The sequence below is a fragment of the Pseudorasbora parva genome, chromosome 25, assembly GCF_024679245.1.
Source record: "Pseudorasbora parva isolate DD20220531a chromosome 25, ASM2467924v1, whole genome shotgun sequence".
NCBI lineage: Eukaryota > Metazoa > Chordata > Actinopteri > Cypriniformes > Gobionidae > Pseudorasbora > Pseudorasbora parva.
In genome coordinates, this window is record NC_090196.1 from 17620451 (window position 1) to 17647698 (window position 27248).

The 27248-nt window shown below is 36.3% G+C and overlaps 1 protein-coding gene across 4 annotated transcripts in view; it reads right to left on the bottom strand.

The window, feature by feature from the left end:
• Nucleotides 1-27248, bottom strand: part of arid3b (AT-rich interactive domain 3B) — a 45426-nt gene that overhangs the window by 12455 nt on the left and 5723 nt on the right. For all 4 annotated transcript variants that reach the window (XM_067436926.1, XM_067436927.1, XM_067436928.1 and 1 more), the window contains exons 3-4: nt 19206-19280; nt 15280-15352 (exon numbers count right to left, since the gene is read on the bottom strand). In XM_067436926.1, coding sequence (XP_067293027.1) covers nt 15280-15352; nt 19206-19280 — 148 coding nt within the window. The remainder of the gene's footprint in view (nt 1-15279; nt 15353-19205; nt 19281-27248) is intronic.

Consider the following 27248-nt stretch of genomic DNA (forward strand, 5'->3'; position numbering starts at 1 on the left):
AGATATAGGCTTATAATGGGCAGCTATGGGCTGATCAACAGTAACCATGCTAAATGATAAGCTGATGATAGAAAGTGATGGGTTTATAGGGCTGAAATATAGAGATCTAAATAGAAGCCAATCTGTAGCATTAAAAGCTCATGAGTATCTGTGCTGCCCACCCCTTCCAGAAAAACAAGGACAGAAGTGATTGAGTTTTTAATCTGTGAGCAATGAGCCGGTGTGGGTAGGTCAGTGCAATGAAGCTCATTTGGAGGGATTGCGTCAACTAAAACCACACACACACACAGACACACAAGCGCTCTGTTAGCGCAGTTACCAAAGTGTGTACGGAACAGGAGGGGAGGGGCTTTGAGCCCCCATAATGCCATGCTCAAATCCTCCCCCCACATACCACGTTGGGCCTATTCTGGAATAAAACCAATTAATGCATGTGTGTGTGCTTTGTGTGAAGCGGGGGGGGGGGGGGGGGGGGGAATAGTCCTGGTGACTTGAGGTCAGGATTAAGCCCTAATTTAGCCACTCCATTCTCATTAACAAAGATTCACATGCACATAGATGGGTACCTGTGCACAAAACAAATATCAACCAATAACACAAATTCTGTGGCTAACAAACGTGTAGTCATTCTGAAATGTGTCATGTCATTCTGTCTTTAAACCAATCATCTAACCAAGGCCTGACAAGGGCTAGTATGTAATTTAAAAATATACAAAAACAACCACAACAATAACAGGAATTATAATACAGTAATGTATATGCAATATTAACTAATAAATATTAATATATATATATATATATATATATATATATATATATATATATATATATATATATATATATATATATATATATATATATATATATATATATATATATATATATATACATACACACACACTATTATAGACTCTTATAAACATATCCTCCTGGGACCCAGAAAAAAAAAGTTTTTCGAATTTTGTATTTTTTCATGTCATTAGATTGTTTAGAGCATAAGAAACAAATGGACACATTATATATTTTTGGAAAATGATATTGTATTGTATATATGTTATGATGTGTCCTCTGTAGTTGACACCAGGAATCAGTTGGTAAAAAAATTTAATGAAATGAAATTGCATGTATAGGCAAAAACAATGGGATTTAGTTTCTTTTTTTAAAAAAGTAACTTTTTTTAGAGATGATTCTGAGCTGTTATAAAACTGAATGCTTTGATATACCATCTTACTTTATGCAATATGTGGGTAAAATGGCCATACTTGGATTTTCCCATTCAATACAATGTATCGGTATATTGCATCTAATTAGCATATTATTGTGTTCTTGGTGCAACATGTAATGAAAAAAAGAAGTGCAATAAGGGGAGTAATAATTGGCAACATTTTCATAATAATATGTAATATTTTATAGGAATATTGTTATGTAATTTATTTCCCTATTTACTGTTTGTCTCTCCAAAATGCCTGATAAACATGATTTATGTCCTGGTGTCCTCTACAGTGGACATTTATGAAAATCAATGCCCTGTTTTGTAACAAAAAGTCTTATTTTGATTAGAAACCCCATAGCATTTTCCTGAGATGTTGATTTATAACAAACAATTAGAAAATTAATCAGATTTAAATTATAATTACAAAATATTATCATATTTCCATAAGAGTGCTAAACATTAATGTCAGCCATTTTTAAAGACCAAGAAGTTGTTGTTGTCCTGGTGAAACCTCCAAACATTTGGTATCTCCGCAAAGCCCTGAATGTGCTCTATAAAGGACATCCTGACTCAAACTGTGACGTGTGTGATGTCACAGAAACTCAGGACAAAAGTCTATTACTGGGTCCCAGGAATATTTCAATAATTACAAATAAATATATACACACTAACAATTAGGAAGTATAAATGCTAGTTCCAAACACACACCTAGTTCTAATGGCTGTTTCTAATATGTGGTTCTTCTTGAATTATCGTGTTCAATGTTCCATCCTGAAACTCCTCACAGCAAACAGTCATAAAGCGTTCCTTTACCCAGTGTAATTTAGAAGCCCAGGCCTCCAAGACAAGGCCCAGGACCCCCTGGAGAGTCCGGAGCAAGGGCTTCCTTTGAAAGGCAGTTATTTAATGCTGGGAATGACATTACTCATTCATCAAACAATCGCAGCTCAGATTCGAGCAAAAGGTTAGCGCTAGGTCACCGAGCTGGAGATGCAGGTAGAGGTCCACAGGAAACCGCGTGGAGCAGTGGCGTCTAGAGAGCGACCTTGTGACACGCTCCATAACTGCAAAACCAATTTAGCTCAAACTCAAGAATGGAAAAGTCATTGGAAGCCTTTTCCTGCTGAAGAGGCTTCATTATTGATTGATGTAAGCTGTGCTAGGGCTTAATGCTGAAGTACTGCACTCCTAATTGATATCATGCTGTCTCCCTTCATACGTCTCAAGAAATGGGCAATGCAGGGTATGCAAATGGACAAACACAAATCTATGAAGAGAGCAAATTCAACTTAACATACACTGACATGTTCAGTGTGGACAAAAACATATGAAGACTAAAGCAGGACAGTTCCACACTCCATTCCAGAAAAGTACAGACACATTACCAGCAATGTTGCTTTAGTCACCTTTCGAGGTCTTTAGCAGATTAAACGGATACTCTTAGTTTTGAGCAATTCTCGTTTGGACAATTCTGTATGCAGAAAGGAAGTGGAACCAATTTATAACTATTTTTTGTTTTATCTTTATTTTTTGTTTTTAATTCCATCCCCTCCCCCATTTGTTTGCTAGAGAAAAAAAAAAAAATAGGTCAGTAAATCTGACCACTGCCCTAAATATAGGAGGAAACAGCTGCCCACATTAAGAAAGCTCCGTTCTGCGATGAACCAATAAGACGCACCGAGACGCCGGGCTGGTTAAGGAAATTCCACGCTCTGACCTAAACAATGATTGCCATTCTTACTGTAAGGCTGCTGCAGAGAGGAAGTGAGGGGGCATACAGGAAGTGCATGGTCTCACATCCGACGAAAGATCCTAGATGTTGTGTGGCTAGATCTTTTGTTTTGATAACCCAAAAAACTCACGGCAGATCACATTTCCTATCAGTCAAGTCAAACCCTTTCAAAAGAAAAAAACATATGCCTGATGAAGGTCATGAGAACGAAACATTGCTAATAAAAAGTTTTTGATTTTTGCAAGTATTTATAGTGTGTGGAATTTCCCTTTGTTTGTTTATTGAGATTTTTGGATCTGGGTATCCTTTGTCCTACGCACCTATTCATCCGCTACAGGTGTGCGATGGTAATTGTAAAAGAAAAAAACAAGAAATTATATTTTGCATTTCGACATTAAAAAGTGCCTTCAAGGGCCATTCAGATGGTAAATGAGAAAATATAGTGCTTGCTTTTCTATAAAAGCAAATACTAGAATACTTTTTCATATACCGCTTACTTTGTTTAACGGTTTAATTAATAGCATATTAGACAGAACTGTTGAACAGAGATGTAAACTATTGAAGATGAAGAATGGATGCGCTGCGTGTTCAGGTGCTGACAAAATAAAAGTCCTACTTCCGACATTGGCCGATGCCGATATTTATTTTTATCGAATGATTGCAATGCAAAAAATTTATTAAAAATAAAACTGTGCTTAATTGTGAAGAAATGCATTTTATTATTATTTTTTTAGTATAGCGACATTTTGTACTTGTCAGAGGTTTTTTTGCATCCATAAATTTCATTATTGCAAAAATAATAATCCATTTAAAATAAATATTAAAATTAAAACACTATGATTGAAATTGACCAATACTAATAAGTGATAAATGACTGGTATTCAAATTCTATATAATATTGTACTCAAAATAAACAAAACAAAAATGAAATGCTAACAAATGTTAAATTAGAATTTAAATTGATACATTTGCTAATTGATGTAATGCAAAAAAAATGATACAATAAATAAATAAAAATATGCTTAACTAAATTGGAATTTATATATATACACACACACACACATTTTCAGACCCCTGCATGATTTCTAAGTGGGGGAACATGCAAAATAGCAGGGTGTTCAAATACTTATTTTCCTCACTGTGTGTGTGTGTGTGTGTGTGTGTGTGTGTGTGTGTATATATACACAATTTTATTTTAAAATTTTTTTACATGAAATTCCACAACATCCTTGGAAAAAAAAACAAAAAAACATGGAGGATGAGAGTCTTTTTTTTTCATTTTCTTTGGCAATAAGCACTTTCTATTCTTGTATAAAACATTCATGTTTCCTCTGACACCCATGATCCACTCCGAGCATTAAATATATAAAATGAAAAGTGTGTTATAAATAAAATGTATATATGTATGTATGTGTATATGTATATATATATATATATATATATATATATATATATATATATGTATATGCATGTGTATATGTATATGTGTATGTATATATATATGTATATGTATATGTATATGTATATATATATATATATATATATATATATATATATATATATATATATATATATATATATATATATATATATATATATATATATATATATATATATATATATATATATATATATAATATATAAATAAATATATATATTAGGGGTGTAACTGTTCACAAAATTCACGGTTCGGTTCGATACGATACACTGGTGTCACGGTTCGGTATGTTTTAGATACAGCAAAAAGAAAATTGGCAGATAAATTACCTTTTTTTATTATTATTTTATTAAAACTAACAAAGTATGATTTTTTTTATTTTTTACATTGAACAATGATGGAGCTATACTTTACCCATCTTCTATGTAGTTACATTAGCGTGTGCGTTGCAGGAGCCCCACACCCTGTAGTGCTTTCACATATACTGCGTTTGCAGTCCGCAACTGATCCGCTGTTGCATACCACAAACACAGCATTGATTCATTATTTTTTATTTAAAATTCAAAAGTTTTTACTGAACATGGCTCGTCAGAATTCCAATTCTCTTTGTTTACTCTTTAATAGAAGTCAGGTTACGTAGCCTACTACATTTAAACAACATTTTATTAAATTCATTTATTCATATTTATTTACTTTAGATTTAGCTCACACAAGTGGCAAAACATTTAAACATAGGTTATAGCCTTAAATCACAAACATTTTAAATTAGAAACTTACAATAGTCTATTCAAAAACAGCCGACTCTCGTCTTATCTTTCGTTTTTACACCCTTTTAAAAGAAATCCTGCAGGTCAAAAAGAACTTTGCTTTTCACCTCCAAGAAAGTACGAGTGCTCTCCATTATGGCATTTTTTTTTTAAACCTAAATGCCAGGTAAGGTGTCGTTTTGTTGCTTTACTTGAGAGAAAAAAAGCCATGTGTTGACTTTGAAACAAGAGTATATTTTAAATGATATGCATCTGTGGTGAAATTACTTGATTTTCGCTTCAGTACATGTTTATTTTAATGCGAACAATGTTCTATTACTTTAATGAAAAAAATAGACTTGGTACGAAAATGATCTGTGCACTGCTGCAGACGCAACGCTCCTGGAACAGACTGACGGACAGCACCCGCGTGCAGTGTGAAAGCTGTCATCCGTTAACATGGGTACTGAAAAAAATACGCACCGCACACGCACTGCAGACGGAGTATGTGTGAAACGGGCGTTAGGTCTCATATCCGCGGCTATAAATGGACCACTCGCCGCGGTGATGTCTTTTGCCATTTGAAAAAGTTGGAAATGTCTGTCTAAATGCTGCGGGGATAGTTTGTGGCTGTTTCTCCTTTTTATCGTCTTGATGTCGGCGTGAATGAGTTGATTGACATGACATGAATTATTCCCGCTGCTGTACCATCAGCAAATGCGACATACCGTTGTTTTTTAATCCATCACTCTTGCCAACACCATCATAGCTTACAAAGAATCCAAAGTTCACCCAAACACCAGACCTGTTAGTTATCTTCTTTTTCTGGTTTGTTAAACGCAATAGCCATTTTGCCACGAGCATTCAGCGCGTAGCCTACTGAGTAAGCGAGCACCCGACTGAGCAGCCTAAAACATATTTTTCTTTCATTTCGGCGGTGTCAGGGGCATTGCCTGTTATGTTGTTTTGGTTATTGGGCTACCTTGTTGAACATATTATATTTCACACACTTTTTTATTTTCCAAATCTAATTTATTAGTCCAAGAACCGTTCGGTACATAATGCGTACCACGTACCGAACCGAAAGCCTCGTACCGAACGGTTCAATACGAATACGCGTATCGTTACACCCCTAATATATTATTTATATATATATATATATATATATATATATATATATATATATATATATATATATATATATATATATATATATATATATATATATATATATATATATATATATATATATATATATATATATATATATATATATATATATATATATATATATATATATTATATATATACATACATATATAAATATATACATATATATATATACACATATATAAATACACACATACACATATTTATATATACACACACACACACACACACACACACACGATAGTGTTGCACGATATACCGGTACTAGCAAAGTATTGCGATACCCTGGTATTACAAACGGTACGATATGGATTTTTATTAGTACCGGTACTTTAAGGAGGACAGTGCTAATATGAGCTGCATTCTTAATTTGCGTGGATGTGTGACAGCAGGTGTGTCAGGACATGTGTGCAGAGCTCCGCTTCCACCGTTCACTAAACATTGGAAGTAGAAGAGTAAAATATATAAGCGCAGCGCATGACAAAGAAAGCAACAGATATATGCGTGCATGAGAAGGAAAAAGCGCGGCTTGACTCTGACCTGAAGCACGCGCACACGCCTTTCAAACAAAATGTGATCACCAGTTCTTTTGCAGATTATTATTTGGGTTTGAATGGTCAAAAATTTAAAAATGCACAGTCTGGCGAGTATTCAAGTAAACACAGTCGGATATGTCTTTAGTGAACGTGTACAGCTGAGGTAATGAGATCTGTGCAGGTCTTAATACAGACCTAATATTCTGTGTGATTAATGTTAATCAAACACCAATGAAAAATAGAAAACCACCACATGCTTGGCTAAATAACTCAAATATATTTATTAAGAATCAGTGTATTGTTAGATTATAAAGTGAAGACTAAGTAAGCAGTTTTATATTTGATTATTTAATCTTTCTCGACTTGCTACTGTTAAATAGACCTAATGTATCTGGGGGGAAAAAAACACTGTTTTTGTCATTGTTCGTAATTTGCATTTTTTGATTATATAAAACAAAAATACAATTAAAAATCTATATTATAATTATAAAATTACATTTAAAAAATATTAAATTACTCGTGTCATAAAATTTTGGTCATCCCAACCTGTTGAGAAGTGAAAGGTTAGAGGATGATAACATGATTGATAATGTGATCTCTGAAAGGATCTTCACACTGGCATGTAGTTATTATAGCAATAAGAGGAGGGAATGGTCAAAAACCAGGGCAGGAACATGCTGGACAAGTGAATTTTTAGTAAAAAAAAAAATAAAACAAAAAAAGCTACTTGCCTTACTCTCAGAGGAAACTACTATTATCGTTATTGGACAAGTTTTAATTTTCATATCATAGATGAGCATGTCAAGACATTACACACGGAAGACATATTGCTGATATAAAAGCATGTAAAAAAATTATTCTTGGCATTTTATCCTCTATCAGAAGACGTTTTTTATTACATATACACAAACATACATAGACATATACCCACATGGGTCGTAATTCAGCTGGATTTGACAATGCACAAGAACGAATCGCAAAGAATTTGCCATCGTGTTTGATTTATCACATTTGATTAAGACTTCAACATGTTTACTGGTTTAGAAGGGCCACGTCCCTATACCACTGAGCCATAAAAACAAACAAACTGAGGGCTCAGAGCAAGGCTGTTTCCCTGGGGGACAGTGAACATTGACGCAAAGAGAAAGGGATAAGGAAAGAGTTTTTTTGGGGATCTTCCTGACTTTACAAGATAAATCTGTAGTCGGTGGTCATAAAAGGACAGAGGCGCTCGGGTGGGAAAGAAGCAGCCCACTTCAAACCCAGGATGTCATAAACATGCTTGAGGAGAGTAACAAGCCTCAGGAGTGACAAGACAAACGCTCCAAACAGGACATGCCACACTTATTATGAAGTCACACAATAGAGGCTGTGCACACATATAACCTCCTCCCTGCTGACTATAGGAAACCGAGCAGCTCTTCTATTGCAGCTGTTCGGTATGTCAACGATAAATTAAAATGGGCGACACATGCTCTTAGTCATAATTCAGTCCTTGAGAAGCTACAAACATTAAAACGGCAACAAAATGAGCCAGTTAAATAATTCAGCAGAGGATACCGTGATGACTTTGGAAGTGTGCTCTACATTAGATGCTTTTATGACAACCTCTAGAATACTTGATTCGGATAGGTCAATTGCAAAAGCCTCAAATAAATATATTTTAAAATAATGTATCATTTTTCTTGCCCATTTTTATACATTTAGCACAGTAAAATTTGGTACTTGTCAGAGTTTCGCATCCATAAATTTCATAGCAAAAAATAAAAAATAAAATAGTTAAACTGATTAATTTCATGTTAAAAATTATAACTGATATAAATACCCGACATTAAAATTCTTTACTATATTGTACAAATAAACAAAAATAAATAAATGCTCCCAAAAGCTATTTTGAGATTTACTAAAGTTTAAATTTAAATAATGTTATTAAATTATTCATGTGTTTAAAATTGAACTTTAGTTAAGTGTTTGAATTTCCAAAAGGGTAATTTAAATCTAACAATAAGGATGAGAACGTACTGTTAAATATTCAATAATGTCTGATTTACATAATATGTACAAATACCAATACATTTAAATAAATAAATAACTGCCTGCATATAATCTGATATACATTTTGTGGGCTGATTCCGATACAGATATTAGGGAGCAAAAAAATCTTATAGCCTATATATTATATAAATTGGCCGATGTGTATATTATAGTACAGTACTAGCCAAAATTTTAGACCATAGACTGTAAAAAAATATGGACATAGTGTCCGTGACGTCACCCATAGGATTCCGATAAGCCGTTCTGAAGCTTAAAGTAGGGGCGAGTTGGGCGTTGCCATCTTGCGAGCGAGTCATCACGTGTCCCTCCCGGATGACAGAAAATGGGCAAAAAGGCGTGATGTGGGCGGAGCTTAAGTGACGCAATGACTATAGACGGCGGATAAATGGCTATCCACCTGTCACTCAAAGTAACCACACACTTAATTATGCAGAACTTTAAGGCTTTATATAATGTAAACGAATGACTTATAAAAAATAAAATAAAAATCACCCCCCTCATAGTTCAGTCATGAAGGTCAAAATTAGCCGTATAGGCCAAAACCACAATTTGTACCAGGCTGTAAACATGTTTTTTTTTGCTGTAAAGTTGGGAATTTTAACACAGGGCTCAATGAGATTCTGCTCCCTTCTGGAGCCTGTCCCTAGTGGCCAGTCAATGAATTGCAGTTTACATTACTTCCGTATTGGCTTCAAGAGAGATCGCGGGAGGTTGCCACTTGGTTTAGCCACACTTTCTCATCGGTGTCCAAACATACATAGCACATAAATAAGAGAGAAAAACATACTGAAAACGTTTCCTTTCATGTTTCCATGTAGGTCTAAACTATATTTTCAGGTAGGCTAAAGAAATAATCAAACATCACTTCATAATCTTTACTGTATAAATATAGATAAACAATTATTCAAGTTATTCAGTCAAGAGCAGAGAATGATTTGTTTTCTGTCTTTTGCCATCTCTTCTTTTATGCCATTGACAAGATTTTTTCATGTTTTCACTGTTATACGCGATTACACATTTCCTGAACGAGTGTAGGATCTCTTGATCAAAACACAGGTCAAGAAGAAATGCACAATCTGGTATAAGATGCATAATAAAATAACGCGATCATCAACATTCAAATTGCATGTTTAATTTCACTTTAGACATAATGGACTATGTTTACGATGACACTTGACAAGAACGGCATTTTGTGTGAATATTCGCATGCTGTCAGGCGCGTGGAGATGCTTGGGGATGCCTTTATATCGGTATTGGCATATAGATCCTTTTACTGTTTGTATACAATAATGACGAAGCTACGTATGCGCGCGCATTTTGGCAACAAACTGTGGTGAGAATCAGCAGCATGTCAAGCTACGTGAGCGGATTAAGCAACACAAACCGAGAAAGTTATTTTAAAAAGTTGACTTTATCAAATGGTATTCGGCTACCAGATCCGTGTAACTATAATGGAGTGGATAGAAGACGTAAGCAGATGGCCAGATATAACTTAGTGGTCGGATATAACTTAGAGGTATTTAGTTGAGAAACCGAGCGTGTACACTCGAGACAAGCATATAAATCACCGGATGCTTATGAATACGTTGTCTGTGGGCATGTCCAGAATGTCCAAGTGCAGTAAATGTTTTACAAATGAATTTTTTTTATGCCAGCATTTTTATGTCCTCGTTCCAATCAATGCATTTAATCACCTGCAGCCACAGGTACCGCCGGTTCTTCTGAAACGGCCGTGATCCTGTCGGAATCCTATAAAACTTAAGCCCATTGGATGGAATAGCGATTAGTGCAACCGAAAACGCAACAGCCAGACATTTTGATGCTGGGAAACCGTTTTGATAAACTTTCGGAGTTGCTCACACGTTAGAACCACTAGGGAACAACACCACTTCCGTTGCCAAAATGCGCGCAACTCTTTGATCACGTGGGCTGTAAAAGGGTCTATATGCCAATGTCGATATATCTGCGACAGGATCATATCGGCTGATAAAATCGGTAGATCGATAAATCAGTCAGGCGCTAATCTGACAGTACCAATATTTCGCGGATCCTTAAATGACATTAGTCTTCACTTGCAAATAGTTCTGTCTTTAAGTTCTGATTCGATGAGTCACATTTTTTTTTAAAAAGCACAAAAATATGCACAGACACATTTAAACATTTTGTTAGGGTAATAAAAAATTATTGTCTTATCACGAACATATTGAACTATTTTTTGAATATTAGCAATTTATTTATTTGGCAGTTGCCTAAATAATTCACAATAAGGTTGTATTGTAACAGTTTTTCCTCGATTTTATCAATTCCCTTAATGTTTTTTAGAAAGATTCAACAAATCAACTCTAGCTTATTTTCCCCATTTTGAAACTATATTGGCACACAACTTCTCTAGCTGATTTTCAGCATTCCTATAACTTATTGCGCCCACTCTTTCTCTACTCATCTTGTCATCATTTCCTCTCATCCATGCAATCCCCTCCCCATCCCGCTGTTATTCAGCAGTTACGGCATTGTCTTAGCTTTTCTACTGTCTGTCATTCTTCTAATATCAAAGGTGGGGCCCTGAGTTTTAGGGTCTCATTAATCTTTAGGAGAGGGACAGGGGCCCCTTAATCCACCTCACCCACCCTCTATCTGATCCCCTCAGGCCTCAAGCACTAGACGCCCCCCTGACAGCCCCCAATCAACACACACACACACACACACACACACACACACAAAACATCCCCTCACAAAACTCCCCTGCAGCCACTGCTCCTGTCCTCCTCCCATCTTATCAAGTTTCAAGGGCTCTGATGTGGACAATACACAGGGCAGAGGCCGACTTTTATAGGTGTGTGTGTAAAGTTAGAAAGATCAAAGCATAAAAATATATATATATACTGCGGGTGTGACATGTTAAGAAATATTCCAGGTTTAATGCAAGTAATGCTCAGTCAGCAACAGTTGTGGATTGTCAATAAAGTTAAAGTAAAAAAAGGCACTTACAATGGAAGTGATTGTGGTCAATGTTTCGAGGATATAAAAGGAGAAATTTTATAAAAACACTTACATTAAAGGAATCATTCACCCAAAACTTTAAATTCTGTCATCATTTATTTGCCCTTAAGTTGTTCCAAACCCATATGCATTTTATTCTTCTGCTGAACACAAATGATATTTTGAAGAATGTTGGTAACCAGCAGTTTAGGCATTACTTTGTCATGGCAGAATGTTACACAGAAAAGGTTAGAAAGCCACTTTTTCCACACTAAATTAATGATAATGCACATATTATTTGTGTCTTATGGCTGTACGAATGAGTATTTTAACATTTACAAATTGGCTCCATTCACTTGATACATTTTAAGCGTCTAAATGTAACTCAAGATCTTTGCTATTAAATACATTTTTATTAAAAAAGTTTAAATCAATTTTGATGATCAAAATGCTGTTAAATGAGCTTAAGTGGCATTGAACCTGGAATATTCCTTTAAACTTACCAAAAAAGGCCACCAACAAACCTATTTCCGACATCAAATACACCACTGTCTAAAGCTACAGTCGCCAATTGAGACTCTACACAGTATCCTGTTTTCAGTGCTGTAAAAAAAAAAAAAAAAACTATCGATCTATATTGGCTGATATTTGGCAACATTTTCAGCATTGGTCGATATTTTTTTCTGTTTGGCAGTTAAGGGTCAGCCTTTTATTTTGACAGTATTAAGACCTTTTATTTTGACACAACTTATCTCCCTTCCCCATCCATTTACTGTCATATAACATACGTCTAATAATTTATTACACCTAACTATTAAAAAAGAAAAGAAACAAAGATACTGTTTCTACCGTTGCGAAGTTTATTTTAACGATTTATCAATTTAAAATAATTTTTTTCAAACCAGTTAATTTTCCCGATACAAAATGTATTGCAGCAAATTCAATTACATGACATGGTGGTATATATATTTGGCCACCTACTCTCTAAGATATTGCCATTGTGGCATCATCCATCAAAAAGTTCTTATTGGTCGACCACTAGGATAAACTGAAGTAGAATGAGAGAGTCAGTTAGCTAGTCATTAGCCCCGTTTCCATTACCCTTCAAAATGAGCAAATTGAAATTGCGAATTGAAAATACGCCCAATGGAAACAATTTCGCAAAAAAGTTTTTACGCTCTCATGAGGTGGTTTTTCAGGCAATTCGAAAAAGGACATTTTCACAAAACTGCAATGGAAAAGTTCTCCCCGCATTTACAGGTGCGGTGATGCATTGATGCAACATAGGGCCTATATAGCCTATTATATTTTCCACTCAATTGTGACGTAATAGCTTAACAAAATATGATGTAGTTAAAAGGACATATATTTTCTCTTAATAAGGACAGTGGCGTAACTTTAACCTAGTATTAACGGACCCCGGTGCAACCACAAATAATATATAGGCCTACTGTAATTAAGACATATATTCAAGAAATGTATTAAAACAGAAAGAGCTATAGCTTCAGCCTTACTCAAAGGCCGAGGAAACAGGCCAGCTACGCACGTCATTCCAGACGATCTTGGTTTGTTTCTTATTTAATATACAGGCAATTAAATGATGAAATATCGATTAAAATAAAAATACAATTTATACAAAACTAAAAAAAAATTTTAAGAAAGACTTTCTAAAAAACAAAATTCGAAGTGGTCAAAATCATGACTCGCCATTTCAAACATTTTGCAAATCTTATATCTTACTCATGCTGCTCACTTTTCATAATCAACATATAAATTAAAATAATAATATCACAAGCTAATGTTTAGGCCCATTTAGATTCATAGTTAGGCTGTTTTCTTTAACCCACTGCCGATAAAAGCCCTGACGTTCTCTCATTTTTTCCTTCTTCCTTTAAAACAGCGGAAACAACTCGCAATACTCTGTCATTTTTAGCTATACAGATAAGTTCAAGACATAATTATAAACTATAAACTGTCTACTTTTATTTGTGGACTCAGGGAACTAATTATTTTGCATGCGCTCACTCCAAACGCTGTCTTCATTTAAAAAAAAAAAAATTTGTTTATTGAATGTCATTTTTTTCTTTTCCAAAGCATTTCTAAATTCAGTTAATATGTCCAACAAACGAAATGTCTAGCCAAAATAACGAAAGTAGTAAAAAACTAAAAAAACATTTGAGTTACCATGCAAATTCAAACATTTCGCTCTTCTCTATAAGCGTTAACTTAGCGCTTGTAATAGTCGATCATTCTTTACAGATGACAGTTTGTTTGGAGAGAAGACGAGATAGAATTCTTTATTAAACTCATAAAAGACAATAGAATTACAGGAATACTGGATTCTAAACACAGAAATGCCACATTATCATGAAGACCTTGAAGCAGAGCTCACACACACACACACACACACACACACACACCTCCGTGCCGCTTAAGTAACAAGGGGCTTTCCTTGCCATTAACGCTTGTACATTGGACACGTCTCCTTCCAATAAAAATAAGGGCTAGTGGGGTGGATGGGATATACAAACCAAGTGCCATCATTTTGGAATGACATATCGCGAGAGGAAAATAATATGTTTTAGTCGCATAACTGCAGCTATGGAAACGCTGTCATTTCGCAATCGCTTTTTATCGACATTTAAGAAACATCGCAAAAGTTTTTCGCAAATCTGTAATGGAAATGCAGCTAGTGAGAACATGCCACAAGACAACCGAATAAACGTCTGGTTGCTTTTCAGAGCTTTTGAGTGAAAACAGGACACAGCCAGTACAAAACCAGCTACACGGCTGATCTGAATGTCAAGGTTAAAATAGAGATTTGCATTTTGAGATGCAAAACGATTGACAAGATAACTACCATAGGCATGCTGAAACGCTTTCAGGATGGAAACCTTGAATAACACACAACCGTCACCCACAGAAGTCATTTTCACACACTCCATCAGTCAAAAAAACATCATTAATCATGGCTGCAAGGACCTCCATGACGGACATTTGGCAAGATCACACTTTTCCCATCCCCCACCTATTATGAAGTCTCAGCTGACAAGCCCACTTATGCACACTAGTAGGTGGCACGGGGGTTTGATGGTAGACCAACACAAACAGATCTCCATCTGGTTGAGTTTAAACCTGTGGTATGGGGTTAATAGCCCCGTCAAGCTGTGTCGCGGAGAGCTTAGTCTTAGTCGGATGACGCCGTCAGGCCCATCTTTTTGTCACAGTATGCTAATCTGAGACCGGGGACATATGATTCCACTTAACTGAGGGGGCCGTCTCCATGCTAGGTGTCCAATGAAAATCACACATCACCAAAGATTGAAGATAAAGTGGATTTAAATTTGTCTCGAGAAGATGTAATTCTCTAAAATTAATGTTTGAAATAGGATTAAAAGAGCCTTTCCTACCTCGTTTCTGCATGTACGCAAAGAGGTCGTCGAGGAACTCCTTCCGTTTTGGGTCGTTGTCCAGTTCATAAAGCTGAAGGAAAAATTGTCAATTAATTAGTTCATTATTATGAAATTTTTTTGTAATCGTCTTTACATCCACCTTTTTTGTAGGCATAAAGCTTTTGTTATTACTGTTGGACAAGTAAAGGATTACTTGTAAAATAAAATACAACAAATATTTAATCAATACAAAGGGTGTCAAATTTTGTTAATGTATGCAATTAATGGTCTGTCTGAATATTGATTCTGATTGGGTGGAAGGTGTGCATTGAAACGGTTTAAATTCATTAATTTCAAATAAATGTAATCTTACCTCTACTTCATCTCAGTGTCTGATTTAAAGCAGGCGGAATGCTGAATCTAACAAGTTGTAACTGATGAAAATAACCACCTTCCGGTCAAATATTGTCCAGTAAAAATCAGTCCCCAATATATTTAAAGGCCCTGATATATTTCAAGCGAAATCGAACAATGAACTGGTGTTTGAGGTCATTTCAAACTAAATTAGTTCAAAATTAAGTTTGTTTTGAGTTAATTTTATGAGTTTGAAATAATTCGCCGAAACTAACTTTCTGGAAAAGTTTACTCTGGCTGGTAAGCACTTTCGAACTTCCCTTGGTCTGAGGCAATTACGAAATAGGAAGGTGTGGCTCTTTGACAATCATGGAAATCTTCTCAAATAATTTTTTTTTCTGTTCAGTCCCTCGAGGTCAGATGTCAGCAAGAAAAGAAAAAAACTTACATACTGGAGAGCCATTTTATTGCAAAAAATTCTAATTGTGTCTACACTGATACTGTTTTTATGTCAAAAACTGTAAATCTGCTTGCTTTTAAACAATCTATTGTATAAAGTGTATAAAGACCATTTTATAGGCAGGATAATCCACGGATAGATGTTTATTAAATGATTTGAATTCACTCCGGAGGTAGTGCTTCACGTTGGTTGGTTCTTTGCCTCCACATTGTGTGTTAAAATAATCTATTGCACAGCTAGCTGTGTATTATCACTTTCATATATTAATGTAAATTTGCTAAAAAATCATAACACTTTACATTATAATTGTTTCATTTTGTTATGCATGATTTTTACTGAACGGAAATATATATATATTTTTTTTTTATAAATTCTGAAAAAGTTTAGTGCACCTCATATACATACACTACTGTTCAAAAGTTTGGGGTCAGTATGATTTAAAAAAATAATAATAGTACAAATAATATCTATTTTATATCTCAAGGATGCTCTAAAACTATTTATTACATGGCTCTGTGAAATACTTGATTCTAATTGGTGCATTCCAGCGGTATGTTATTCCCAGATAACAACCGCCAAAATTGAATAACACTCCGCTCATCCGGGTACTACGAGTTATTGTGACTGGTACTACTTATATGCTTAACGTGTTACTCCGCCGGCGCTGTCGTCGACTGTCTGGTGCTGTCGTGTGACAAACACTTAACCTCCACGGGTTACAATGGAAGAAGACTTCAAGGTGTTTTACTCATGATTTACTCACCCTCAAGTCATCCTATGTTTATATAAAATTCTTCTTTCAAAATTAATAAAGGCATTTCGTCCGATCGCATTCCGTATTCAACTTATGGGAAAACTTATGTTGAAAGTGCCTCTGCAGTTCAAAAGGCAGTACATATCTTGAATTACGAAAAGGCACTTTCAACTCTTTCCACGGAAGGTGATCGGCCAGAGCTTTAAGCTTTAAATATAGACATTTTTCTTACATAAACGCAGCAATTCGCTTCAGAAGTCCCCAGAGACATGTGGAGCATGTTTGACAGACAGATGCATTTTTATGGACCTCAAAAACAGAGCTACAACTACTGCCAAAGCTTGGATTAGCCAGGATTTTTTTAATATAACTCAGATTTTATTAATCTAAAAGAAGAATGTCATATACACCTAGGATGACCTGAGGAGGAGTGAATCTTGGGCTAATTTTAATTTATGGGTGAACTATGCCTTTCAGCATTAATTTAACATATATGGTAAAAAAAAAAACTTAAAAGCTTTTTAGCAAAAGATAAAGGCTTGGGGGGGGGGGGGGGGGGTGCTGTTTCATGCATACTGAGCTTTATACACTGTTAAAGACTTGGATTCCCATCCTAAACATAGACAAAGTTTCAAAAACTAAGTTGGACGTTTGATGGAGTATTTCTGTGTCAAAAATACTCCTTCCGGTTTCTCACAAGTTTCGGAGAGTTTCGAGTATGAGTCCGCTTGACGTCGACAGAGTGGAATGTCCTTGTATGGGCGGTACGGGCTCTTCTCCCGCAAAGGTGCGCGCGCGTGACTAGAGCAAATGCACGCCCATAAACATTGCACTCAAGGTGCAGATTCACTTGTCCGTGCAACATTTCTGTCGCGCCGCACTCCACTTTATTCCTATGGGTGACGTCAAGCGATTTCAACGTGTCCGCATATCATTCCGGGAAGGCAGCGCTGCATTTGCACCGATATGAACACAGAAATGACGAGAAGCGTCACAACATCACGCTTAAATCGTGTCGCAAAAGTGGATCACCACGGTCACTGCTGTCACAGGACTTCACAAAATCAACAATGTTACCAAAGAAGTGTGTTTTTGACGGAGCGGTCCCAGCGATAAACGTTCGGTCCTGCTTTGGAAGCAGGCGGTGAGTAAAACTGCTTCAAATGTCTATGCTGTTGGCTATCGTCGCGTAAGTAAACATCAGTACGTTTACTGATGTTTACTTACGCGACGATAGCCAACAGCATAGACATTTGAAGCAGTTTTACACGATCGTGTAACATTACAGTTAATTTATCAGTGGAGCATGCGATCTATGGTGTGTGTTTAAATACATTTGTTTAACTGACCACTATAGGTGTCAGTTTGTTTATTGTAAAACCACCCAAACATAAACCTAGGGGATGTTCACACAAAGCGTGCTTCTTCATTCAAATGCACTAAAGGTTACTCCAATGTTGTTCTCTGTATAACGTTACACTAGTCTGAAGTGCAAAACCGTTTTGCTTGCTACTGCTAAGGTTTAGTCGCATACAATAGTCCATAAACCGAATCATGTCCTCATAAACTGCGAGTAAACACACACAAATGTTGACAGGCCACTAAATACAGTACATACCACAGAGACGGACGTCCTACTGCTGCTGTTTCTCCTGTTCAATTTATTTCAGTCTCCGGATCTGATTCTGGATCACATATGTATTAGTTGAATCTGATTGACAGCCATGGTTTATTAGAGTAACAATTTCTTCTCCACGCTTGGACGTCACCGCTTTGTGCGCGCTCGTCATTCTTTAGCTCCGCCCACACGATACGCCTCCAGCCGCTCGTTTTTTTCGGAAAGACTCGGTACAGCCTATATTTCTTTTATAAGTATAATAAAACTAAAGACTTTTCGGAGATATAAAGGATGTAATACTACACTATAGGTACTCAAGATTGACTGAAACTGAGTGTTTCACCCCCCCTTTAAAGCAGTTTGGAACATTTTTCTTCACAGAAGCTCTGCATAAGAGCTAAAAAAATATATTAACTCAAGACAATATTTTGTGTCTAATTTACTTGAGACAAGTAAATGTTAGGCGTGTAATAGTTTGCTTTGCGTCGTTCGTTCGCAGATCGTTTTCTGGGCCTGGTGTCTATAAATGCTTTGACTAACAAGGACGTTTTCAGCTCTGAAACTTACAGGATATTCTTATATTACCATGCCCTTTTATTTATCAAAAGGTTAAAATAATTTCTCAATTCATCACCCCTTTAATAAAAAGTAGTTGTTTTACACTCCGCTGTAAGCTTTAATAACCCTGCAAAATTGTGTTTGTGTGTCACTGGCAAAATGTGTTATGACTAGCCGTGGCTAACAGAAGTAATGTTTACCTTAGCAAAGTCTCTGGAGGCCTCTCCTCGGCTTCTCCCACCATCGCCTTCATCATTCCAACTTGAGTTTCCATTCTATGAGAAAAGAGAGAAACAATTAACAAAAAAAAAAAAAAGTGATGGGAGGGGATGACATTGGGGGCCACTGTTTGAAAGGACAAGCAAGAAAGTGAATTATTAGGTGTCAGGAGTCAAGATGCACAAACATGCTCCTCTCTTCATGTCAGGAAGGCTTTCTTTAGTGCTAACCTTTGAACTCCAAGGGTTTTCCTCAAGCTAACATGAAGGGGTACGGAGCTGATGTCTGGGCGACAGTGGAAGGAAGCTACAGGGAAAGTACAAATTCTGGCTGATAAATTCCCTTTTATGACAAAAATAAATAAAATAAATGGCCAATATTAATTTTATACAATTTAGTCTCAAATAATAAATAAAATGTATATTTAATAAAATACAACCAAAAGTGAATTTAATTTTGAGATGTGTTTAAGATTACATTTTACACCATATATTAAATAGTTGGTGTTTATAAATGATTACCTTGTCCATCATCTAAAGGCCCATTCTGTTCACATCAGGAAGGATACTTATGTTAGTGTGTCCACAATATGGTTTTGTTAATTGTAAGCGTGCAGTTGACGCTTGCCCCTTTAAATGCTTGAGCTCTTAAAAACATTAGCAGCCAATGAGAATTCTTCCTGCTTTAATCATTCATCAGCTGGAAAAAAAAAAAACATTCTAAAAATTGATTCCAACATTAATGTGTCTGTGCCGTTATTAGGGGTGTAACGATTCTTATGTCACGATTTGATATATATATCATGATACGATATGCATCCCAATATTTTAAGCCAATGTAAAGAAGAGGGTTTTTTAAACTTTTTTATTATTATTAAAATAATATTATACTATTTGTGTATTATTATTAGGACCCACAAATATTCCCTCATTCTATCATTATACATTATTAAACCATTTAACCATTTAAAATGCTTTGAACAATAATACTACTAAAACTAAATGTGATCTGGTGATTTAAATGATGTTTGCGTTTACACTAAGGAGTGGCTCTTTAAATGTTGCGCTTTGACTTTGAGGGGTGTCATTTGGGCAGCGCGTGCACTTCAGATGATCAATGCAATCAGTCACAGTTCTAATCGCAAGAAAGCTCATCAAAAGGACCACTGAAACTGTAAATGCTCAGCTGATCCAAGAATATTAATTCTGCATTTAATCATGGACGATCAAATGATTACGTGAAGTGTTTACTACAGTATGTGCGTTGATGTAAATCTGTTCATTAAGCCATTGTTCGTGTCTCTTCAGAAGACTTGGATTTGGATTAGACACTCAAGAGTTATTTTTACAATACCTTTGATATTTTTTTGGATCTTTTAAGTTTGAGAGGAATAATGTACTTTTAATAGAGGGACAGAAATCCTGTAGGATTCATAAAGTATATCTTCATTTGTGTTAGGAAGTTAAACGAAAAACAACTGGATGGTGAGTACATGATGACATTAAATGACAGTTTACATTTGTACATTTGTGTTTGGGTGAATTATACATTATAAATACGCCTACTACAGCAAGTTGAGCCTTGGATAAAACAACTATAAATCGCAAATCATATAGTTTCTATCAACGATACATATATATCGTGATATATCGTTTAACGATATCTCGTTACACCTAGCCGTTATTATAGCTGTGGACTGCTATTCTTTTATATCTAGAACTATTTTTAATTATACGAACTATTAAAAATAACTATTGTATTTTTTTCTACTATGCAAATCAATGGCTACAGTCAACTATTTGATTACCAACATTCTTCAAATATCTACTTTTGTGTTCAACAGAAGAAAGAAACTCATACAGGTTTGGAACAACTCGTATAAATAATAATTAAATATCTAAAACTTATACTACAAAAACCCCCTGCAATAATCATCTAAAAACATCTTGCATGGACTGAACAGATTTTTTTTTTAAAAGGTGGGGGGAGGAGATTGGGGTTGCAAGAAAGGAAATCATGTTTACAAAATATAAAAATGTTACCAATAAAATTAATAAAACAATCTAACATACATCTAACATGGACTGATAAAGATCAATTTAAAATCCGCAATATCGTCCAATAACCGATGTTACCGATACATTGACAAATCTAGCATTCACATTGATGCACTTTTTTTTGCTCATATGCTTTTGCAGGCAATTAGTTTTAGCGCCACATCACCGCTGTTACCCAGGAGCCATGACCACAAAACAGTTATAAAATCTAATAGTCCCTCTGTGCACATGCCCTGTGCTTGATTACAAGTTATCCACTGTGGCTCCAGTATTCATTTACACAAAGTCTGAAAGGAAAAGGCAGAGTGGCAATAAAGCAGTTTACAGGACTCATCCACCACCCCACTCTTTAATATGCTAAGTGAATCACAGCTGGGAAAGAGAGCGGTCTACAGCCTGGCCCTCTTCACGTTTACAGCAAACACACACCAGCTGGGCCCAAGAGCGGGAACCCGGTAGGGAATCAACTGAGGTGGGCATCCATGCTGTGTGCTATTGTGATGGGTCAAGTGAATGAGTGTACTGTATAACCTTGAGGGAATCTGAAAACAACCACTTGTATCGTGAATTACATTAGAAAAGTCTTATGAGAAATCTCAAGCGTCACAGACCCCTTTCCATTTTATATATAAAAAACTGGAGTAATAGCTAATATTTACATTCTATACAGTTCTGTCAAACAAACAAAAACAAAATCAGTAGAGCAGCTACTATATAACTTTGAGGGGGTCGGAAAACAACAAGCCCTTGTATATTGAATTCTTATATAAATGGTTTACGAGATGCATTCAGACGCCAATGAATTTTGACCAGTGCACATGCAAAGCCAAACGACGCTGACACGAGATCCGAATGCAAAACATTATCCTACGTCGAAGACATTTACGAACGGTGCAAGCTGTTATCAGGCTTACAGGTCAGGCTTTGGCCTTACTAATCATATTAAGGGAGAACTGATTGGCTAGCGTCCAAATTAGCTGAGAAGAGAGGAAGCAGATGACCATCTGGGTCACCCGAAGGAAATGACAGCCCCTTCCCCCATATTAATTCAGCAGAAACCACTACACTAGCTGACCATGGCAAATAATTACTTGGGTAGGACTAGGAGCAGCAAACACATGGTGTTGTCCAGTGTGAATGTGGCAAATAATTACTTGGGCTGAAGGGACGAACAAAATTCAACTGGCTCTGGCTCATGAAAAACATTTGATTTTAGCACACACACAAAAATGTGGGTGGAAACCACAGCATGAGTCTTCTAGATAAGTGATATCCTAACAGAGGGGCTCAAATGAAGATCTTCTAATGTGAATACAATCTACCATTGAGAAACCAGTGTGGTGAGAGACATTAAGTCAACAGGCAGTAATGCTATAGCAGAATGGGCTTCCCAAAGTGCTATCAACACCTAGATGGGATTGTTCAACTGAGATGAAACAGGAACCTCCCCTATCAAGCAGACCTCTCTGGTGTTAATGCAAATATACCAGTATGCTGATAGGAATGGGTGGTAATTGCATTTTGATAAGTTAGAGATCACACTGTGAGGGACAGTTTTGTTTTCAGCATTCTCCATGAGTCAACATTAAGTTGAGGCACTTTTCTTTCTTAAATCATTCTTTTACAATAGGGTTTCAGATAAATGCAGTATAGCAGAATCCCTACAGTGTAAACAGGTTAGTTGATTATAATTTCCTTTTGATGACCTACATTTAAACTGGATGCATGTGATGGGAAAGTCGCTGAGTGAAGCCACTGCAACATGAAGCCATACACAACTGATCTGTGGAAACTGAACCGAAAAAAGAAAAAGAAAGTTCTCAAAATAACAGACAAAATATAAAAACAATTAAAATAAAATGAGACAGATGCACTCAAGTACCGCAAATAAAAATAAAAAAACCTTACAAAATTAATTAAATTAATGAACCAAAAAAGTTATAAATAACAATTACTTTTTTGTCATCACTAGGCAATAAAATATAATATGATGTTCAAGTATGCTCAAATTTATTTGCATACATATATACACACATAGGGCGATAAATACTACATACCAAATATCAACTGCTTGATTGCTTGCATCATTTACAAAATATAAACTATATTAACGCCAAGATTGAATCTGAAAATGCGACTAAGGCATGAAGATATTAAGATATTATAAAAATGTAAAATTTTCTGTAAATACATTTTCTGTAAGAAAGTTCCCGATCCCTCAAAAAAAAGAGAAATAAACTTTGCAGTGATCACTAAATAAAATACATAGAAACTTTCTCTCACTGAACTCATGTCAAAGAGCCACAGAGCCATTTGATAATCAACAATGCTGCAGGGCGACAGCATAGAGCAGCACCATGGGGGATGGCCTGGATCTTTAATCCAAATCAAATAATTGCTTCTCCACTGCCAAAAGTCACAGTATCACTTATTCGGTTCCTTGCTGTGCCAGGAGCAATAGAGGCGGGGGAGGCGCGGGGGGAGGGAGTAGATTGGGCACTTCTATCCCTGGGAATTTGTAATGGATCCATTAAGAGCAATTCATGGCTGTATGCCGCACTACGCTAAGTGATATTTTAAGGTGTGCGGCTGTCTATTATCCCATTCACACAGTAAGATGACGTGAGAAATATTATGGGAAAAAGTCTGTGAAATGTACAGTCTGTGCAAATGTAAAGTATGCAAGGGCATTAAAAGCCAAAATTTTACTACAAAAGTTTACTACAAAAGGAGGCGGGGTATAAGCAGCTTTATTAGGCCTTATTGCTGATATGGTCCTTTGAACAATACAAATGGCACATAGTTGACAAGAGCCGAAAGAGAGACAAAAGGCCCAAAGCCAGGGCCTGTAACTGCTTGTCTAAATCCTCGAACATCCTGCAAAGGCCCGAGGCAGAGTTCACATCCATTATCTTTGTCCTGACTGGGTGCTACATGAGAAAAGAGATTGTCTTTCAAACAAATGGACACAGGTGTTAACATCTCAGTCCACCATGGTCCAATCCCAGTATTGGGCCCTTCGGAAATTTGTAAAGGAAAGAACTGAAAAAGGACCTATTCCAGAAGCTTACCCATCCTCAACACCTCTTGTACAATTATTATTTTTTTGTTAAAAAACATCAATAATCCCTCAAGACTGACATTTGGGGCTTTCCAGGATTCAGGAACATGATATTTGCATTTACCGTTTAGAATACAATAATGTGAACCTCTGCAAAACTTACAACATGATCCCATAACTATACTTCCCCAAAGAATTTATTTTAAAAAAAAAAGTTGAGAAAGGCGAGCTAAAAACTAAAAAGATAAAAGAAATAAACTTGTAAATAACTAGAGACAGATAAAGATAAAAAACAAACACAAAATGTGCCAAATCAACAATAAAAAAGGTAAATTAAATAAGATTTTAAGTAGAAGAAATAAACAGAAAATTGTCCATATAAGGTCTTATTTTGCTACCAAAAATAGCTATCGTGATATACACAAAACACACTTTTAACCCATATAAACAGTTTTTGACATAGAAACAAAAACCTTATGTTTAAGCCCGCTGGCTAAACATTTAAAACAAAAACATCTGTGCCAAAAACTTTTTACGAAGGTATGCGTTTCTTTAGCACTTCCTAGGTGTGCTTGAAATTCCACATTCTAGTGACACTGATAAATAGATACTGTGTGATGATAAAGCCCTAAGCTGCTTTTGGTAGAACGAAAGCGGCGAAAACCTCTGGCGAGTTGGGACACGTTTTGAAGGGGGGTTGGGGACAAACATTCTATACTTGTAAAGAGGGAAAGGAAATGGACGGACAAATAAGAAAACACCCCCTCCCCTCACCATATACCTTTCTGGTTGATTACCATTCACCCCTCCATTACCCGCTTCTGTTACATTTGGTGAAATGGACTAGAAACGGTCACAAATCATAGGACGGCTGTGACAAAGACACTCCCTCTATTCTCCCTTTATGCACAGGCCCTAATGGGAACTCTCACCATTTGAAGAAAAGAAACTCTAATTCCACTTGGAATGTTTCCTCTGGGTGGGGCTGGACAAACTAGACGCAGACACCAGCCCCTCACTACACACATTCTTGCCTCTGGCCTTTAAAGATTTTTACTATCAAATGCCTCCTATTCAAGGGTTAAAGTTACCAACACCCTACCAGATAGTTCACACTGGAACGGGAAGGGTGAAACGGCACCAAAACACAGCTATAAAACATCCATTTGACAGCTTGAAACTCAAATAAATCGCTTTATCACAGAATCGGGCTGATATTCTTGAGGGCTAATTGAATCGCTGCTTATCCATCGCACAGATGGGCTGCACTTCGAGTTGACGGCAGCGATCACATCATCATTGGACCCAGGAGGGCCGTCCAACTGAAACTTCTCCATTGAGATGGACCACAGAGCGCCGTCAAAGCTACCAGAGAAAGATCTACCAGGCAGGCCTCGGGAGCGCATTAACGCCCGCAACGGTTCAGAGAAATAAGCTACGCCGTGCCAATAATGTACACCAGATGTAGTGCTAACATTTGGAGGGAACATACAAGTGTGAGGCCATCAGGTCATTGATAATTTATATGGAAAATCATTCCACTGCGACAGCAAACCCTGATATAATAAGAATTGATTGCAACCGGCTGGATTGTATCGCTGGCATGGGGGTGAAATGTTGTCAAGGTGACGCTGACAGTTAAATAATGCAGCAGAGTTCGACAAACAAGATTGTCCCCCGAACCCAAGGACAAATTTCCTGTTGTTCATTTAGAAACACGCTTTTGGGGGAAGGGCGAACGCCAAGAGTGTGCAATTGTCTTTTTGTTTATCTGTACACATCACTTTTACCATAGCAACTGCAAGGAATACAATATATCCCAGTCCATGTTAGGTAGCAAAAATCAATTGGAAGCTTCAAAGTAAGACTTGGAGTGAATATTTTGGCCCCTAAAATAATAAACAGGTACTTGGTTAAAAGATTTTGCTAATTGCTGCCATATATTTCTCCTGACAAACGCAGAATCAAAGTAGCGGGGGTGTTTCTATTGACCCGATGCCTTTGATACGGTCATCATACTCACCAAATGGGAGGCCGTAACTCAAGGCACATGCGCGCTCCGACGTCAACTGAGCCTGATTAAAACTCCATTAATCACCCAAGATTACCACGCAGAGCTCCCTAAAAGGGGCATTGTGTCAGCTACCGCTAAAAACGCTAGGTTTAAAGGGCGCCGAGCTATCTGGACTAGCCTCAGCCATGTGTTCAATGAAGTTTAATGGCAGCCATTTGACCCCCTTCCCTGACTTGGAGATGATTTATTGAATTAAACGCTAGTAAACCTGAAAAACAAATCAGCAAAAACAAAGCACAGGAAGTAGAAATTACGATAGTAACATCCATGAGGCCAGTCCTTCCTCTATGAGATATTAAACAAAGCTGGTGTGAAATGCCGTTATTTACAAACTCCCAATTAATACCCCTGTTTGCTAAGAGTCTAAGTAAATGTTACCGCTGACTTCGCACCCAACTACTGCACTTTTATTAAAAGGTGTTTACTGATTGACTAAGGCTTATCCATTTAAGTGTGAAAAGCTTTAAAAAGACAATCCCCACCCTCATTTAAAAATGCCATTTGTGGCATCTGTTCTCTTTTGTGTAGTCAGTGCCATCAAACCAGTCTCTTCACATCCCCCCCACCATGCAATCTGATACTGTTACCACAGAGAGCATCATTAAATACTAAAGGACAGAAATAAAGACGGGTGGGACCAAAAAAAAAAAAAAAAAAAAAAGGGGGCGGGGGTGGGATTGAATCCCTAAAGCTCTACAACAGTTCTTATTAAATTAGTGTTTTGCACTTCTATTTGTGTGCATTAAGAATACTAATATCTGAGTTATCAAAAAAACAACTTTTGGATTAAAAAAAGAATTTATACTTAATTATATATATATATATATATATA